General features: G+C 41.3%; 1 protein-coding gene across 2 annotated transcripts in view; it reads right to left on the bottom strand.

Annotated features, from left to right (window-relative positions):
- Positions 1–17,314, bottom strand: part of herc2 (HECT and RLD domain containing E3 ubiquitin protein ligase 2) — a 53,114-nt gene that overhangs the window by 33,403 nt on the left and 2,397 nt on the right. For both annotated transcript variants that reach the window (XM_055047656.1, XM_055047665.1), the window contains exons 2-24: positions 16,497–16,605; positions 16,000–16,093; positions 15,768–15,899; positions 13,619–13,841; positions 11,910–12,010; positions 9,778–9,919; positions 9,176–9,280; positions 8,911–9,082; positions 8,019–8,192; positions 6,824–7,012; positions 6,225–6,376; positions 5,180–5,337; positions 4,948–5,061; positions 4,614–4,865; positions 3,769–3,962; positions 3,157–3,357; positions 2,844–3,072; positions 2,422–2,546; positions 2,090–2,268; positions 1,824–2,008; positions 1,151–1,306; positions 883–1,068; positions 597–767 (exon numbers count right to left, since the gene is read on the bottom strand). In XM_055047656.1, the coding sequence (XP_054903631.1) occupies positions 597–767; positions 883–1,068; positions 1,151–1,306; positions 1,824–2,008; positions 2,090–2,268; positions 2,422–2,546; positions 2,844–3,072; positions 3,157–3,357; positions 3,769–3,962; positions 4,614–4,865; positions 4,948–5,061; positions 5,180–5,337; positions 6,225–6,376; positions 6,824–7,012; positions 8,019–8,192; positions 8,911–9,082; positions 9,176–9,280; positions 9,778–9,919; positions 11,910–12,010; positions 13,619–13,841; positions 15,768–15,899; positions 16,000–16,093; positions 16,497–16,568 (3,706 nt within the window). In that variant the 5' untranslated portion in view covers positions 16,569–16,605. The remainder of the gene's footprint in view (positions 1–596; positions 768–882; positions 1,069–1,150; positions 1,307–1,823; positions 2,009–2,089; positions 2,269–2,421; positions 2,547–2,843; positions 3,073–3,156; positions 3,358–3,768; positions 3,963–4,613; positions 4,866–4,947; positions 5,062–5,179; positions 5,338–6,224; positions 6,377–6,823; positions 7,013–8,018; positions 8,193–8,910; positions 9,083–9,175; positions 9,281–9,777; positions 9,920–11,909; positions 12,011–13,618; positions 13,842–15,767; positions 15,900–15,999; positions 16,094–16,496; positions 16,606–17,314) is intronic.

Here is a 17,314-nt window from a genome sequence, read left to right as displayed (position 1 = left end):
TGCACCTAAGATTATTTTATTGTTAATATTACTATCAGTATTGTTGATGTTTTGATTTTTATGGCCGTTTCTGTATTTATCATCAAAAATAATTTCCCAAAGAACAAAAAAGCAACGTGAATAGAAATCATTTTCACAGGCGTCTACAAAAAATGCAATGAACGTTCAAGTTAAAATCGGCAGGCCTAACAGCAGCCAATCAGAATGGAAAAAAGTATTCCTGTTCTGTGCAATTTTCCATTTCTCCAATCTTGCAAAAAGACAGTGCTCTGCAACATTAAAACATGAATAGAACTGCAACCATATCAATCATAACTCTTCTTTTCTTCTGTGTTTCTATCAGTTTCTGGTGGTGCAGCTCAGTGCTGCCTTCAAGAGAATGGGACATCAGAGTATTATCCATAAAATTTCACCCATCTGGCATTTACTGTGCAAACCAGAGCTGATTTAAATATCTCAGTTTCAGCTTTGTCTAATCTCAAATGAGTTACTGAATCAGGGAGAGAAGAAAATCTAACTAAGACGATGCTTGTAGGAATTATTTGCACTTTCCAAAATAAAGCTAAAAAAAAAAATAAAACATTCAAATTATTTACCTAAGATGCTGTTTCCTGTCAGAGACTGAGCCTGGAAGTCTTTAATATCATAAACCTTCCCGTCAATGACCGTCCAGAAGCCGCCATCTTTGTTGTGGTTCTCCAGGTCAGCCTTACGGATCAGTGAAACCTCTTCGTTGTTCTTAGAACTTTGTCCAGTGAAGAAGGATCCTGTCAAAACAGAAGAAAGGTTAGTACCTTCAAACTTTTAAAGCTGCTAAACAACAAAATCCAACATTTACAATGACATTTAGCAACTCTTTTGGTAAGAGTTGAGGTATTGTACCCATAATTCCTGGCCAGGCCAAATCCTCATTATCGTCCCTCTCGTGGCCTGGAGCCAGGTGGTTGAAACGGTCCAGGTGCTCCAGGAGTCCGGCCAGAAGAGGGATGGCGCCGGTCTCCTGCATCAGACCGGCGTCGATGGTGAGGAGGAGGATGATGGACACCACCAGCTCAGGCAGAAGCACTCCTGACAAAAGAACAAGAGAAACATTTTTAAATAACTTGACAAGATCCTGGCAGCCTTATCAACACAGAGCGGAGGACGCTACCAGTAAGGTCTCCTTCAATAACCCGAGAAACTTCGGCGAAATGTCGCCGACCCGTAGACGCGATGCTTGTTGCGACGGGGAGGATGTCGCCGATGTGAGTGCACAGCAGGGCAATGTACTTCTTCAGTAAGGAGCCGACACCCAGCAGCTCGGGATCTGCAACAGAGAAAGGAAACGCGGCTGAACACAAACCCAACAGTCCAAAACAAGAAAAGTTTTGGACAAGGGCTTAAAAATAACATCTCGGATCCAATTTTAATTAAATATTTTGTTTTTTGTTTTTTCTGAAAAAAAGAATTTAGAGAAAGACAGAAAATATTTTCAAAAAGTAGCTTTTATTTCAATTCCTTCTGGGATATGATTGAGTGTCAGGGCGAGGTTATGAGAATTTTTGTTTGATCATGAGAGAAAGAAAGAAAAGATCATTTTCCAAGAAGAAAATGTCAGCTTTCCCCTACTACTCCATTGGAAAGTTGACCTGAATTCAAAGTCCAAGCAAATAGAAATGGCAGAAGGCTGCCTTCGGCATACTATCATCACTCTGAACTACGGAAACCCAAGCACAAAAAAAAAAAAAAAGCATAAAAGATAGAAAAATCCAGATTTTCTACGACTGGTAGATCAAATCAATTTATCAACCGGCTCTACTCTGACCTCGAACCGATTGACCTACTGTATCCGTTGCCATTCTCAGAGTCGGTGACTCCCAGGTACAGCTTGCTGACGAGCAGCCGCTGGAAGCGCAGCAGCAGGTCCAGAGATGCAGATCGCTCCTTGCTGACGTGCTCCGCTTCTAAATAGTTGGAGATGCGTCGGGCGACGTCTTTCAGTCGCGCGATGGTCTGCGAGGCGATGTTCCTGTCAAATTCAAACGTAGAAACGCGTTGGAGGACAGCAGGAGGATTCCGGTGGAGTGGAAACGGTGAAAACGGCAAGTACCTCAAAAGCTGCTGCACGAGTTGCACTAAGGGCAGACTTTGCTTCCCCGTCGACTCGTAGATTCCCGTGTTGATGAGGTCCTTGTCCAGCACGGTTCGGCAGCGCTGCATGGTTGAGGCGTTCGCTTCCTGCTCATCGATCTCCTTCTCTTTCTGAGCCTCCTTCTTAGCCTCAATGTCCTGTCATAACAAGAAATCAGTTTTCTCTTAGCGTTGATGTCGTTTCTTTCTGAAGCTGAGGGCGGGTTTCTCCACGGGACAATTCAAAGCAAAGGTTAACCACATGCTGAGGTAGCACAGCAGTGGATTTATCATTCGCTTCAACGCTCTGACCTGTATCTCGGCTGTGATGGCGGCACTCAGAGCAGATTCCAGGCCTCCGTCAGCCATCAGGCTGCTCACCAACAGGTCGATCATGAAGCGCCGTCCAGCACTCACAGTCATCTCGTTACTGGATGCTGGGGAGGGGAATGGAAATTTCTCAAAATCATGAACACTTAACCTGGAAGACATCTTAAATATCCAAAATAAAACAGAAACAACAAACAAAATGGATTATAGAGTCTGTAAAAAAAACATTATCTTTTAAACAAAGAGATAGTTGAAACCAAAGCACCAGATTCAAGACTTTTATCATTCAGTATTTAGAAAAGAAAAGAAAAAAAAGCAAAATAACAAATCAAGCACATGAAAATGATTGACTTTCTTTTCATTTATTGTGCGATTCATTGTTTTATTGTGACAGGCCTACTCACCGGCGTTGGGCAGCAGCGAGGACAGCGCCCGGGCCCGCTCCTCGGCGGTGGGCAGCAGCACCGACCAGCCGCTCTGCAGGACGGCCTGGGCAGCACCTTGCACCGTGTTGAGCACGCCGGCGTTGCTCGCCAGCACCACCACTGTTTGCTTGAGGTTGTTGAGGAGAACGCTGCCTAGCCCCAGGCCCAGCTCCTCCGGGTCCACCTGGTTGCTGATGGCTGCGTGGAGCTGAAGAAGAAAAAAAAAAGAATACAAATTCTAGGATTCAGGCTAAAGCAGCGACTTTCACGGGTTCAACCTGAGGACGCCCACCTGGAGCCTGAGCAGGTTCAGAGTGGCCACCACCATGCACTCCTTCTCTTGAGGAGGCGGCCAGTCTGAGCCGCCGTCCATCCCCTCGCTGACCTGGCGCAGGAGCAGGTCCAACTGCTCGAAGGTCACGGAGCAGACATCCACCACGAAGGGCACTCGCTGCCCGACGGACCACTCCGAGCAGGAGGACCAGGCGAAGCTCTAAAGGCAACAAACAAACCAAGGAATTTGTCACGTCACAATCGCAATAAATCAGGGTTTGATCGACGTGTCTGCTGTAAAATTCAAGAACCTTTCAAGATGTTTCATGGTAAGTTTTTTAACTTTTCCAGCACCAAAATTTGACGACAAAAACAGAATAAAGTAACTAAAAAAAATGTAATTAATTACTACATAATTTTATTTTTTACTGTTCAGCATTTTTGTGACAATATCCACATTTTACAAAAAGGAAAATAATCAAAAATTTAGGAAAATAGCATGTTTACACAGAAATCAAGTACTTTACAAATCCTGACAACACCTAATTGAAATTCAGTCATCTTCAAGGATGTCAAAGCACGAACCCTGAAATGTTGTCCAGTCTGAAGAGCGTTAAAGTGTTAATCTTACTTGTCCTGGGCCACAGGAAATCCCCACAATGTGCTTGGAGTTGAGTCCTGGGAGAGCTTTGGGCTGCTTCTTGTTGGAGAAGAGAGTATCAAAGTGTTGGAGTTTATCGTTGCTGCCCCAGCTGTGCACTTCTCCATCGTCTGTCAGAGCCAGACAGTGTGTTGACCCAACAGCAATATCAACCACTTTCTTTCCTGAATGTAAACAGAAAAAACAAAGGGTAATGCCAGTCAAACTTAAGTCTTACGATCTATTTAATGCCACTTTTGAATAAAATTTAAGACCTAAAAATTATAAGAATGGGGGAAAATTGCTGCAAAACTCTGAACCATGTCAGAGGCAAAAGCTCACAAGCTGCTATATTAGCAGCGAGTCACTGATTGTCTTAAGTGCCTCGAGTGACATAGTGAAGATGTTACCATGCGACTAAAACTTTTGATGATAGCAAAAAAACCTACAATAAAAAGTCCTGCCATGATAGAATTTAAGACCTAGGATTAATGTATTTAAGGGAAACCATTTCTTAAAATGGATTTAAGGCCTTAGTTTTAAACATGTAAATTTAAGACTTTTTGGATAGAATCCAATGACGATTTTCCTGTGCAACTTAAAACTTTTAAGTTACAGGGAAAAATTATCTTAAAAAGTTCTGCCATGACTAAATTTAACGTGTAATTAACGTATTTGAGGCTAACTTACATTATTTTTTAATGAATTTAAAACATTTCAAGGCCTTAGTTTTAGACAAACAAATGTAAGACTTTAAGGATGCGCAGACACCCTTTATGCATTCACAATTATTTTCCTAAACCTTCCAAACTCTTGCTTCCCCCTCAGCGACTCACCCTGAAGACTGTCCAGCAGCTTCGGATAGCGGACGTGTTCGTCTGTGCCGTGACCCAGACGCTGGTTGTCTCCCTTCCCCCAGGTATACACCTGTCCGTCCTTGGTGAGGGCTACAGAAAACTGACTGCCGCAGCACACCTTTACTATATCCAGATCCTGCAGCTTCTCCACCAGCTTGGGCGTCTTGCAGCCGTCGCTGCCTCCGCGACCCAGTTTACCGTAGTCGCCGTCGCCCCAGGACCACACCTGGCCTGGAGAAAGCAAGGAAGGCAGACATAAATATAAAAGCATGAACGGTTGAAGCCACAGCAGACGTAACTATTTTGTTCCAACCGTTTTCAGTCACAGCGAGCGTTTGCGCGTCCCCGCTCCCACACGCCACGTCCATGACCTTATGTCCTTTCAGCGCGGTCACTAGCATGGGCGTCGTCTGGTCCTCACTAGAGCCTGAAAACAAACAGGAGAGGAGGCATTACAGGATATAAACAGAGAGAAAAAAATGTTCTAATAAATCCATCACTAAATGTTGAGATAAATGTGAGTGAATGCATCTGTGTGATCTCACCGTGACCCAGCCGACCATAGTTTCCTCTCCCCCAGGTGTAGAGCTCGCCATCAGCTGTGATGGCAGCGCTGTACGTGCTCCCGCATGCGATGTGCACTACGTGCTTTCCAGCCTGTTTCCCATTAAAGGCGGCGATCATCGTGGGCTCCTCTAGGTAACTAAAGCAAAAAGTCGTTTGAAATGAGACAAGGTTAACTGGATTTCAGCTCAGCATAGACTGCAACACCTTTCCCAAAAAGGTCTTCAGTGACAGCTGCCTTTCTGCCCTTTTATCCCCCCTTTGTTCAAAACTATAAACAATTAGCGGCAATTAGAGCTGAAACAATTAATTGCAAATCAATTAATTAATGAAATAATCATCAATTTAGTAATTGATTAATTGTTACCTGGAGTATACAAACTAAAACATGACATGGTCAGAAGTAACAAGAACAGAGTAATAACCAAGCCAAAACTATGCAAGATACATTTTCATTTAAGGTAAAAAAATAAAAAAGTTGGAGAGTTTTAGCTTCAGATGGTTCAATTTCTGTTTCACAAATATTTCCAACGAGCTTTTCTTGTCCAATAAATTGGTTAACCCAGAAGCTTGGCCAACAAGATCAGCCCTACATGGTATTGATTTTAAGTTAGCTGAACTTTTCGCAGTCTGACATTGGAAGGATCATGTTTTCGCTGCAGATTCATCCTTTGCTACAACTGATCCAGCTTTCACAAAAGGGATGCCATCTTATTGCATTTTAGGCATAAAAATCTTTATTTAAAAAAAAAAAAGATTTTATTGTTTATTTGAATCTTTTAATGTATTTATAAAATATAAAAAACCTCTGGAGAGTGTGGCAACTTTTTTATCCAATTAACTGAATAATCATCAGAATAATCCATTACGAAGACAGTCTTTAGTTGCAGACTCAGTGGCGACATGTCCCGCTTTAAATAGACAAAACCAGTTCCATTTCTGTTTCTAACCAAGAATACTATTGTCTTCATTTGATCACACATCACAAGTTAGAGGCCCCTCCATTCGACATTTGTTGTTGCTTACGTCGTGTCTCCGTGTCCCAGGCGGCCACCGTCGCCACAGCCCCATGAAAACACTTCCCCGTTGGACGACAGGGCCATGTAGTGCTGGCCGTCAGGATGAGCAGCCAGCTTCACTATCTTCCTGGAGCTCAGGCAGTGGACCAGCATGGGAGCCTGGAAGCAGGGGTGGAAAAATTTAGGGCACAAAAAATTTTAAAATTCTTCGAGTCAATAGGCCAGATCTCATTAGTAATTGGCATTTCTGGTAACTAACAGAAATGCCAATTATAAATTTGGGGGAGTATATATAAATTTGACCAAGTCTGACTAAAAAAAATCAAATCTAAAATGTTGGAGCGGACTAAATGCTGGTGTGGAGTGCTTCTCTCGATGTGCATTTGGGCCGATGTAATCCAATACTTGCTCTTTTTAGCAGATATCGGATTGTTTCTGATATCAATATCGGATCATGACATTCCTAACCCTACCATAGTCCTATGAACTGAACAGAACCCAGGAATGGTGTGGAACTGGTTTAGTTGACGGGACGTTGACGGTTTCTGACCGTGTCGATCAGAAACCGCCCTACCAACCAACAAAAAACCTCCAAGCAGCACTGACCAGGGTTGTGCTCTTGTAGTTCTGTGTGTAAACGGCGCCGCTGTTGGAGAGGATGAGGAATCCCTTCTCTGAACAGACGATCTGCATGACCCCGAGGCTCGACAGGGCCTTGCACTGAATGGGGCCGTTGACGTTGGCATACAGCTTCCAGCCCAAAAGGCCCCAAGCGATCACCTCCTGCAAGGTTCCCTGGAATTAAATGTTTGTTTTTTTTTAATTATATATATATATGTAAATATATATAAAATAATGAAAGACAGAGCTAAGGATCATGCTTTGGAGAACCTACACAAAAATGCATACAAACATGCTGCACTGCAAAAACATAACATTTTAGCTAGTATTTTTGGTCTAATCTCTGGTACAAATATCTTGGGACACTTGAAATAAAAAAACTAACTTACAAGTAACTTTTCAGCATGATGTAGGAGTTTGTTTTAAATAAATAATTCCTTAATATTGAGGAAAAACTACCAGTTCTTTTGAGAAATTATTTCACTTATAACAAGACATTTTTCAGTCAAGTTTATTTGTGTAGAACATTTCAGCAGCAAGGTAGATCAAAGTGCTTCACACAAAAAACACTAAATTACAAAGTTATAAATAAAACACCATACAGTCAATAAACGAAGGAACATTTTGCTGATGGCACTCATCAAAACAATACATATCAAATATCATGGTCGATGTTTAAGTTATTATGGTTCAAAACCAACAGGTGAGTTTTTAGACTTATAAGTGAAATAATCTGCCAATGAAGCTACAACGTTTTCAACATTAAGGAATTACTGATATAAAGCAAGGTCCTATATCTTGCTGAAAAGTCACATTTAGTTGTAATAAAATATTTGCACAAGAAACTAGACCAAACTTACTAAAGATTTTGTGTTTTTGCAGTGTAGAGATTGTTGTGTTTAATGCTTAAATGTTAATGTGGAAGAATTCAAATCATTTCATGCATGATATGCCGACACAAATTGAGAAATCTGGAAATACTGCTCATGAGTTCCCACCTGTATTTGCACTGTTCTCAACTAGGGAAAGAAACACTAGAATCTCACTAAATACATGAAGCGCTAACGAATTTAATGCATTTTACCAAATCAGAAAAGCTTGAGAAATTTAAATTACGACATCACCAGGCGCATGAAAGATGATGACTTATGCATTGATAAGAAATAAAAGGAGCCATTACCTTATGTGAGGAGGGCGAGTTACAGTGCGGGGGACTGTAAGGAGAAGCCAAGCGGTCCAGGTGAGCCATGAGCACTACAGCCGTTTGCTGGAGGTCAATGGCGAGGTCATTATCCTGAGGTAAGGTCAAGTACCGCAGGAAACTCTCGTTGGGACTGAGCGGCGCTGTCAGGATCTAGAAATTACATTTAATGGACAGAACCAGTTACAGTTCCACATCACAATGTGTTTGAACGGTATGGAAAATAAACCTTAGAAAAGCTTGAAAAGACCGACAGCATTTCCAAACCCAGCAGAATAAAAAAACCTACAATTAGACTGTTATTTTTTAGTTGCATATTCATCTTTTGCTGCAAATGATTAAGTGTTCATAAAAGGAATGCTATGTTTTAGGCAATATTTATGTTCTCATTCAAAAACACAGTTGAATTTTCTTATTTGCATATATTAATGTATTTCTGACGTGTGCAAAAAGACTTAAGTGATCAAAGAAAAAAAAATAAAATGTGTCAATTTTTTAATCCATTTATCAAATAATCATCAGAATAATCAGTGGGAATCGATTATTCTGTCTATTCTGATCATAATTGTGTACAAAACGGTGTGTTTTTTTTTTTGTTTTTGTGACAGATCAATATGATCTGCTTTGGAGAATTTTTTTTTTCTGAATGGTCAATTGCCAGTCAAGGCCATTCAAGCTTACAGATGTTGGATTCCAGCCCATTTATCTGTGGATCCCTAATCTCAACAATCGGCACATAAAGTTAAGAGATACTTTTTCCTTTATTTGAATTTACCATGTTATTGGACATTTTAATTTTGAGGTTTCAAATTTTGAAACCTCAAAATTTGGAGGTTTAATTATCTAGCTGCTGGTTTGGATTTTTTCTTACCTCAGCATCCTGCTCAGGAAGCGGCTCCTCCTTGCTGCTGTGTATGTTGTGAAAGCGCTGCAGCAGAGGCAGGAGAGGAGCGCTGGTTCCCTGGGTGGAGCGCTCATTGTCCATCTCTCTGGTGCCATTTTCCCATAAACGTAACAGGAGCAGAACGGCGGACAGCAGCTGGCTGGAGGGGCACAGAGAGACACCAGGAAACAATTCAGCGTGGCAGATGAGAGGAAGAATAAATCAGGTCGTGGGGGAGGGTGCGTGGTGTTACCTGAGCGTCCCCCTCTGCACAGCCAGTTCCAGCAGGATGGCCAGGGCGAGGTGCTCGTCCTGAAGAGGAATGTTACCTTTGACGCTGGCACTTCCATGAACGTCACTGAGTCCAAAAGATGCAAGACTTTCATTAATTACATGCGAGCGACGTGACAAATGGGTCATAATGAATCAACCAAGAATGAAAAAAGATAAAAATGTAAATTGTAACAGCAAAGAAGCTGCTATGTTTTTAAGATCCGTCATTTTATTTTGAAGATAATCAGTCAGTTTTACTTAAAGGGGCAGTATTATGCATTTCCCAGGGACACAATCATTTTACTAAATGTTACCTTCAGTTGTTACAAAAATGTTATACATATCAAATATGGCTGAATTGTGGACTGAAGCAGACTAGTAATCTCCCTTTCTCCCTGATGCATCAGCTGCTTGAAGGTAAATAATTCTTGAATAGTTTCCATAGCTTAAAACAAATATAAATTCAGCTTTTTGTATGTCTAGGAGCTACGAGGAGAGGAACAGCAGAAAATGTGTAATTCTTTATAGAATAAACAGATGCTTAAAAGAGATGCTTTGAGAAAATACAAAAAAAAAAACAACCTTAGAAATTTTGTGGCTCTCTCAACGACTTCCAACCACACAGAAGACACAGTCCCCTCATCAAACAGGGTGGCCTCAGGAAGGGCCCTCAGAGCATCCAGGGACTCCTGGAGAAGCTCACTGCAGAGGTCTGCATCGTCTCCTGCAGAAACGATATGATTTACTGTGTAGACATGAATAAATATTTATATACATCTGTAGCTTGTTAGGAAGTGTGTAGTGAAGCATATACATTTACATTTTTATAGTGTGTACAATTGGACATAAGGGTCACGTTTTCAATAAATATAGAATAGCCATCACTGGATTCTCGATGGAATCATACATATATGCCACTACTTTTTATTATCAACTTTAACAATATCTCGGACAGTGAGTGCGTGTAGTCCCATAGTAATTTGACTGGGACTAAAAAATGGTATGCTTTTTGAGAAAATTGAAAAGCTTTTATTGTTCTCACTAAGTATTCCAGAATTACTGCTGAAATGAGAACCATAGGTTTAACAATGTGTGTGTGTGTGTGTGTGTGTGTGTGTGTGTGTGTGTGTGTGTGTGTGTGTGTGTGTGTGTGTGTGTGTGTGTGTGTGTGTGTTAGTTTCTCTCATGTTACAGGAAAAAGAGGCCGCCCCTTTGTTCCCACCCAGTCCCTGCAGACGAGCAGCTCTCAGCCTAACACATGAAACAACAGCATCTCATCTCATCTCACAAAGCCAACAATGGGAGGAGGAAATGAAGGCCGTGGCCTTTTATTCAAAGGATATCGAGTGATTTCAACATGTTGATTTAACCGAGGTACAGTTTGGGTGCGGGAGTCTTAAAATCACTAGAAAAATAAGTTGACGATCTAATTGTTTTTTTTATTGCAAGGCTGCCACTGGTTGACCATAAGGAAGTGTGAAAAGTGATATGAAGGCAGTGCTTCTCAATTCCAGTCCTCGGGCCCCCTGCTCTGCTTTTAGATGTGCCCCTATTTCACAACAGCTGATCCAAATGATTGCATTATCTCTTCAGCAGAAGTTTCTTAATCACCCATAGATTCAATCCAGGTGTGTGGCAGCAAGGAAACACCTAAAACATGGGAGGCAGGGGAGCCTGAGGACTAGAATTGAGAAGCGCTGTATTAAGGAGAAGTGAAGTGATTTGAGACCAAAATTCCAGCGCTTGTTACATTCTGAGCAGGTGCGCTTCGTTTTTACGCCGCACTGCGTCAAACGATCCAAATTCTTTGAAAAACCTGTTCCCCTCCTCACCTGTGGTGGCGCTGCATCAAGAGCTACTTCAGAAAATGAAACAAAAACCTCTCAAGAAGACATGAGCCCACATACGAGAAATGCAAACAAAAATGGAGTAGAGTCAGATTTTAGCAGTTGTAGGATTTCCCTTCAATCTTTGGCAAAAAGAGTACAAGCAATTTCTCCTAGCAATACACGCACACATTTGATTATATTTACCCACAATGCATTGCGCTATAGTTTTCAGCACATCAGAGTTTTATTGCACATTCTCACCTCCCCAAACAAACAAGACTTTCTAGGAAAACTAGTTTGATTGAAGTGGACCAAACAGGCTGGTGTGAATGTACCCTTAAATTCACGTGGGACTTTTAAAAGCAAGAACTTTAATTCAATCTATACAGTCTCAAAAATTGCATCCATTCCCACTGATATGTGGAATATTGCCAATTAAGAAGTCATAACCATTTTTAATCAAAGGTGTTGCTATAACTCTTGGCTAAATGTTTGAACACTTGTCAGAAATAGTGAAGCTCATTTAAATTGGTTTGTTTCTTCAAAGATTTCAACAGGATTGATGGGAACAAACCCAGTTTGCCTTTTAACCAATGAGTCATATGTGCGTGCATGCATATATATGTATGCATGTATGTATATAAAGAAAATGTACATATGTTCATACATATGCCAGTTTTATGCATACATACACACACATACACATTCCACCACTTATTCAGCAAGCAGTAACAACAAACTGAGGTTAAAGATTCTGAGACATGTCTGTTTACTCTCCAGTGTCACTTATTAGCAGCTGCTCAGTGAAGCTTCTTCAATCTGGTGATGGCAGAAATGTTCCCCGCTACAAAAGAACGGAGCCCTGTCCCCCCGAGGCGTTCTTACCCGACCGCCATGCCCGGCGCAGGAAAGCAAAGGCGAAGGAGAGCGCCGCCCTGGAGCCGACTCGGGCCAGGCCTTCCACACCTTTACTGGCAGGACGAGGACTTGAATAAAGACAAGAGATGGACAGACAACTTGACTCTAGTTTCACCACAAACTGGGGAAAATATAACCATATTCTGATTAAACCGTTTCAGTTTTTGGGTTCTTCTGGGATACATTTATCAGTTTTATAGTACATCATAAAGATTGGGAGCTTTTTAAGATCACCGTCAAATAGCAGCAAAAAAAAGGGACAAATACTGTGACTTTGCTCCATTATGAGATTCAGAATTAGAGAAAGTGGAGGAAAGCAGAGTCACTCTTCTATTAGTCTCGGGAGCTTTTTGTGTCACATGAGCAGTCACAAGAGAGTACTTGTTTATTTTTATTCAATGTGACGGATTTAGTTTAGAAGTTCATGTTTTGGCATCAGTACCCACTATTAAAAATAAGCATTTATAAAGGTCCTTTCTACTTCATTTAAAATTGAGGTAAAATCTAAACATTTAGCGAGAATTTGGATATAAACACTTAAAATTAGAAGGTTCCACAAAGAGTGCACAGCATTAAGCTGCAGCTTAATCAGGGTCACTGTGTTGCATGGAAACTTACAGAACATGCATTGCATCTTAGCGTGGAAATCCTGAATGTAACAGCTGTAACAGAAATGCTCCAAACTGACCCCAGGTGTCGGCTTGTGCTTTTGTTTGTTTTTCTCTTTGTGTTTTAATGGCCACTATAAGTCCCCCTAAAAAAGTTCAACTCCTAAAATCTGCTGATTTAGTGCAATGTGGGTTTGTGTTTCAAAACCCAAGGCCAAATTTCTATGAGTACAGCTTGCAAAACCTTTGATGTAATAAATTTGGGTTTTAATAGTTAAAAAGAGACTCTACTGGCTGCTGCAGCTTTTGTGTCACTAGTCATTGCATCTAATGACATTCAACATAAAATGCTAAGTTTAAAAGTTAAGAAATGTGGACTAATAATCCAGTTAAACCCTGTATATTACAAACCTCATCAACAAGTCATATGCATATCAAAAAAGAGCACATATTTTATCAGCCCAGCACTTCATCAAACTGCCTAGTTTAAAATATGGACACCAGGAATAAGTAGTGAGGGTTTTTTTATAGACTGTAGCTTTATGTGTTGCATTAAATATATAGTGTGAAACCAATATAAAAGCTGCATGTTGTCAAAAGACTACAGCAGCTTTAGGGAAGCTCAGAAACTCCAGGAGGGACAAAATGTCTGTCTGTCACAGTAAATGAAAAGAGAGTTAAGTAAATTAAGTGCTAGGAGGTCAAAATGCAAATACAGAGCATGTAATATAGAAAATGTAGTGCATAAGCCATTAATTTTAAATCAAACATCTGTACTCTATGTAATCAGTGTTAACACCCTGCAAGTAATTAATTAATATTCACAAATTCCTTCCATTATTTTCTTGTTTCCAGCTCTGGTCCAAACCATTTGGTAATTTGATCCCCCTGCCACCCACACCAACTCAATGAGAACCATAAATTATCCCAGTATGTCATGGGGATGGGAGCCTAGCTTCAGTAATGGACCACTACATAAAAATAAACTCAAAATAAGCAGAAAGTTTCTTTCATTCATCTCATCTACTTATTTGGCACCAAGCATCCACAGGGCTTTATGAGGCGTACCTCTTATTGTCAGTAGCAGGCAGAGGCTGGCTGGGGGGCATCTTCCAGCGCACCTTGTACTTCTCCTCCATCATGCTGTGGCTGAGAGAGATGAGGTAGCGCTCCAGGATCACCAACCGCTGGCGCAGGCGCTGGGCGGACAGGGTGCTTTTGGCCATCTGGGCAGAGAGTTTCTGCTGGTCCTCGACCAGAACCAGCAGACAGTCTTTGAGCTCCGTCTCGTCTGAGCAATAAAGGGAACGTTAGAGGGGGAAAACACAAAACACTACAACAGTAACACCAACAGAATAATCAATGTTGCACTGTTTGGGGTGTTTCAACAGAAACTTTTACACTCCCACCGTGCAGCACAGCACAGGAAGATGAGATGCTTCAATATAGCATGACTGAAATCTACTTAAGCTGTATGCAAGCTAAACTGACCGAGGTCGCAAGAGACCCGCTAAAGTCATCTGTGTTCTGATGTCCAGACATGAAGCCAAACTATACTCTGTTAAGACATCAATAGCTTTATCTGCTGAGTCAAGTAAAGACAGGACAAATGCAGTGGCTTGAAAACTACACAGACCACTTGATCTTTTTCTCATTACAAGTAAGGCTTCACAATCACAAATATTAAAGGATGAACTTTTTTCACTTCTGATACCAATATCTGAGGTTTAGCATCGATCGATACCGATCCGATACAGAAAAACTGCGTTGACTTCAAATGTTTCTTTTTTTTTTTTATAAACACAGACATAAATGTACTGAATTACACATTTATTAGTCAGCAGAGCCGCATCTGCTGACACAAACATGTGTTAGAAGGGAAGCACACAATGGGATTTTCAAGTAATTATATTGATAATGGTAAAATAAAGCCAGGCTGCCTTCTTAAAGACCAATAAACTTTAATTTTCTGCAGAATCCTTCATACTGGAATAGGCAGATATTTGAAATGTCCAAAATAAAACCGACAACCAAAACCATAAATTAAATGGATTATAATGGCTGTAAACAAAATTGCTATTAAAAAAAAAATAATCAGAACAGAAATTATTGAACTCATTTATCATGCGATTAATTGATCCACTGCTTAAGCTTTGGTCGATCAAATAAAATCCCAATAAAACACATGCTGTAACTGGATGAAATGTTAAAGTTCAATTGGCGCGAATACTTTCAGAAGGCACTGTATGTCCTTTCTGTGGATTCGAAACGATGCTACCCGTCGCTGATCTGATTTCAATACAAGGGGCTTAGATGTGAGCCGCATCTGCTGACACAAACATGTTTCACATATCTGAGCACACAATGGGAGAGCAGGAAATTTGCCGTTTGAACTGCAGGCATCGATAACGGAGTGCTGATGGATCCGGTTACACTCGTTGCAATATCAGACTTGGGCGCAGTCAATAAAATGATAGAGACAAACAGCCATGCTGCTAATAAACCCCGTGCTCTCTGGGTAGGCACACAAGGCCGTCTGCGCCCCTCTGCAACGGTTATCTCCTCTATCCAAAACAACAACCCACCCAGTTCCTTGAATAAACACACTCTCGCCTCCACCCCCTCCCCATCTAGGAGGGCCGCTAAGACTACGCTCTGCGGGGTAAAAATAACCACTCGGCAGAGTGCAAGTTGTCATTTCAGAGTTTCCACGAGTGACGCGCCAGCAAAACACGCACTCATCTGCAAAGTCAGACAGATAAATGGAGAGCGGCGGCGGTGTGTTGAAACGGCGAGCTTGCTCTGGATGTGGTCGACATTTAGGTGTTGTGAAACGAGTCATGGTCAGCGAGATAAACACCGCCTGTCGTAACCAGCTGCGATGCTGGTTACAGCGCGCTGCGCTGGTTTCAGGAGCAAATAAAACTAGAGATGAGAGTCAAATAGAGGAAGGAAGAGGAAGAAGGGAAGGCAACTTCAGGAAGGCCAAGTAGGATGCATTTTTAATTCAAGCCTGTGAGAACCTAATGGGAGCAAATGTTGCATTGGAAAGACAGTAACATTAATGTGGTTTGGCCTTCATGCGTAATGTTTGATATACTTTGAAGGCTGCCCAATCAGCAGCATCATGTCACACCCACTTGTCAGTTTTTAGAAATTCCTAGAAGAAATCCCAAAAGAAACAAATAAATAAATAAATAAATAAATAAATTTCTACCTGGCTGCCGTCCCCAATCCCAGGTCTCGATGATGGAGTGGTGAGCGGAAGTCGGCGTCTCCTCCTCTTCTTTCTTCTCTTTATCGCCGGGCTCATCTTTCTTCTGACCACCGAAACAATCAGTGCAATCTTCTAGAATATCCAGAAAGTATTGATAATGGTGAGAAACAAACCTAGCCGGCATTCATACGTAAAGATGCCTCGATCTGACCTCAGCATGACGAAGCAATACCTGTGTGAGCCGATTCTTCCCCGCTGAAAGTTATTTCTTCATCTTTCACCATCTCATTCCACATCTCACTCAGCCCTTCAGCGGAGAAAGCCCGCTACCAAAGGTGGAGAGGTAATACAAAAATTTTAAAATATATTAAATATTAAAAATAATAAATAAATACAAATGTTCCTGGACGATAAATTGATGCAGCAATTATTGCGATAAATGATAATATTGTCGTTTAGAGACCGTTTTCAACCAATATACTTTTAATGGCATAATAAAGCAAGTTTGTCCTCTCAAAGGCAAATAAACTTTAATTTCATAAGAAATTCTCCACAATAGAACTTGAAGACATTTTGATCGTTTATCAGAATAATGAGATTTAAAGGAAACAAACGCGACCGTGCGGTCATTTTAGAAATGGCACACCGCAGCCCGGGGCTGATATCGACGAAGTTACTCGAGACGAATCCGGCGATCTGCGTGATCAGTGCCTTGCCACGGTTACATACCTGTAAGTCTATCTTCAGCCATTTGTCATGAAATCTCAGCTGGGCGTCCAGGGTGAAGGACGGAGAAGGCATCTTCCCCTCTTCTCTCCTGGCTGCAAACGCAGCCAACCTGCAACACGCGAAGAGCTCCGTTACACATGTAATGTATATAAATTATATATTTAAGGTGCATGCTTATTCCACTCTCTTCACTTTGGAAGTCTACGCTTCCTCAAAGTACGAGGCGTCCTCTGAACAGCTGAGTAACGGCCGACAGACGTTTGGACAACATCAGCCTGGGCAGCTTACTGATGAAGTCTGCCGGTGGGAAAGCGGTGACCTCTGGCTTTAATGCTGGTAACACTAATAATTTTGGACAGAAGGACAAGGAGGACACAACAGCTTAATCATCAGAAGGATGACACAGAGAGGACTACTGGCTTTCAAAGGAAGGCAAAGAAGTTTGACCTCAATTAAAATGTCTTAAAGGACGTTTCATCAAGAGACCAACTAGGAATCAGAAACTGACAAACCAATGACAAACCATTGTTCGTTGGCTCGTCACAAGACGTTTCAATACACAGTCGCCATGCAGACCTTTCATGCGCACTTTGAGACGTGCCAATTTAAAAGTACATTTCTGTCATCTCCTCTAGTATATTGCAAGGGAAATGCCATTAAGTCTGGAGGTCCATTTTGGTTGGATCAGAGGTCATAAGGGTCAAATTGGGGAACAGAGAAAGAGCCCAAAAAAAGAAAAGGAAAGAAAAGGAAAGTGGGTATAATTAGAAGTTTTTAAGAATATTACATGGAAGTTTTTATTAGATTAAAAAAAAAAT

This window comes from Poeciliopsis prolifica, unplaced genomic scaffold (genome assembly GCF_027474105.1).
Source record: "Poeciliopsis prolifica strain line A6 unplaced genomic scaffold, Auburn_PproV2 SCAFFOLD002, whole genome shotgun sequence".
Lineage (NCBI taxonomy): Eukaryota > Metazoa > Chordata > Actinopteri > Cyprinodontiformes > Poeciliidae > Poeciliopsis > Poeciliopsis prolifica.
This window is presented reverse-complemented; position numbering and strand designations above follow the sequence as displayed.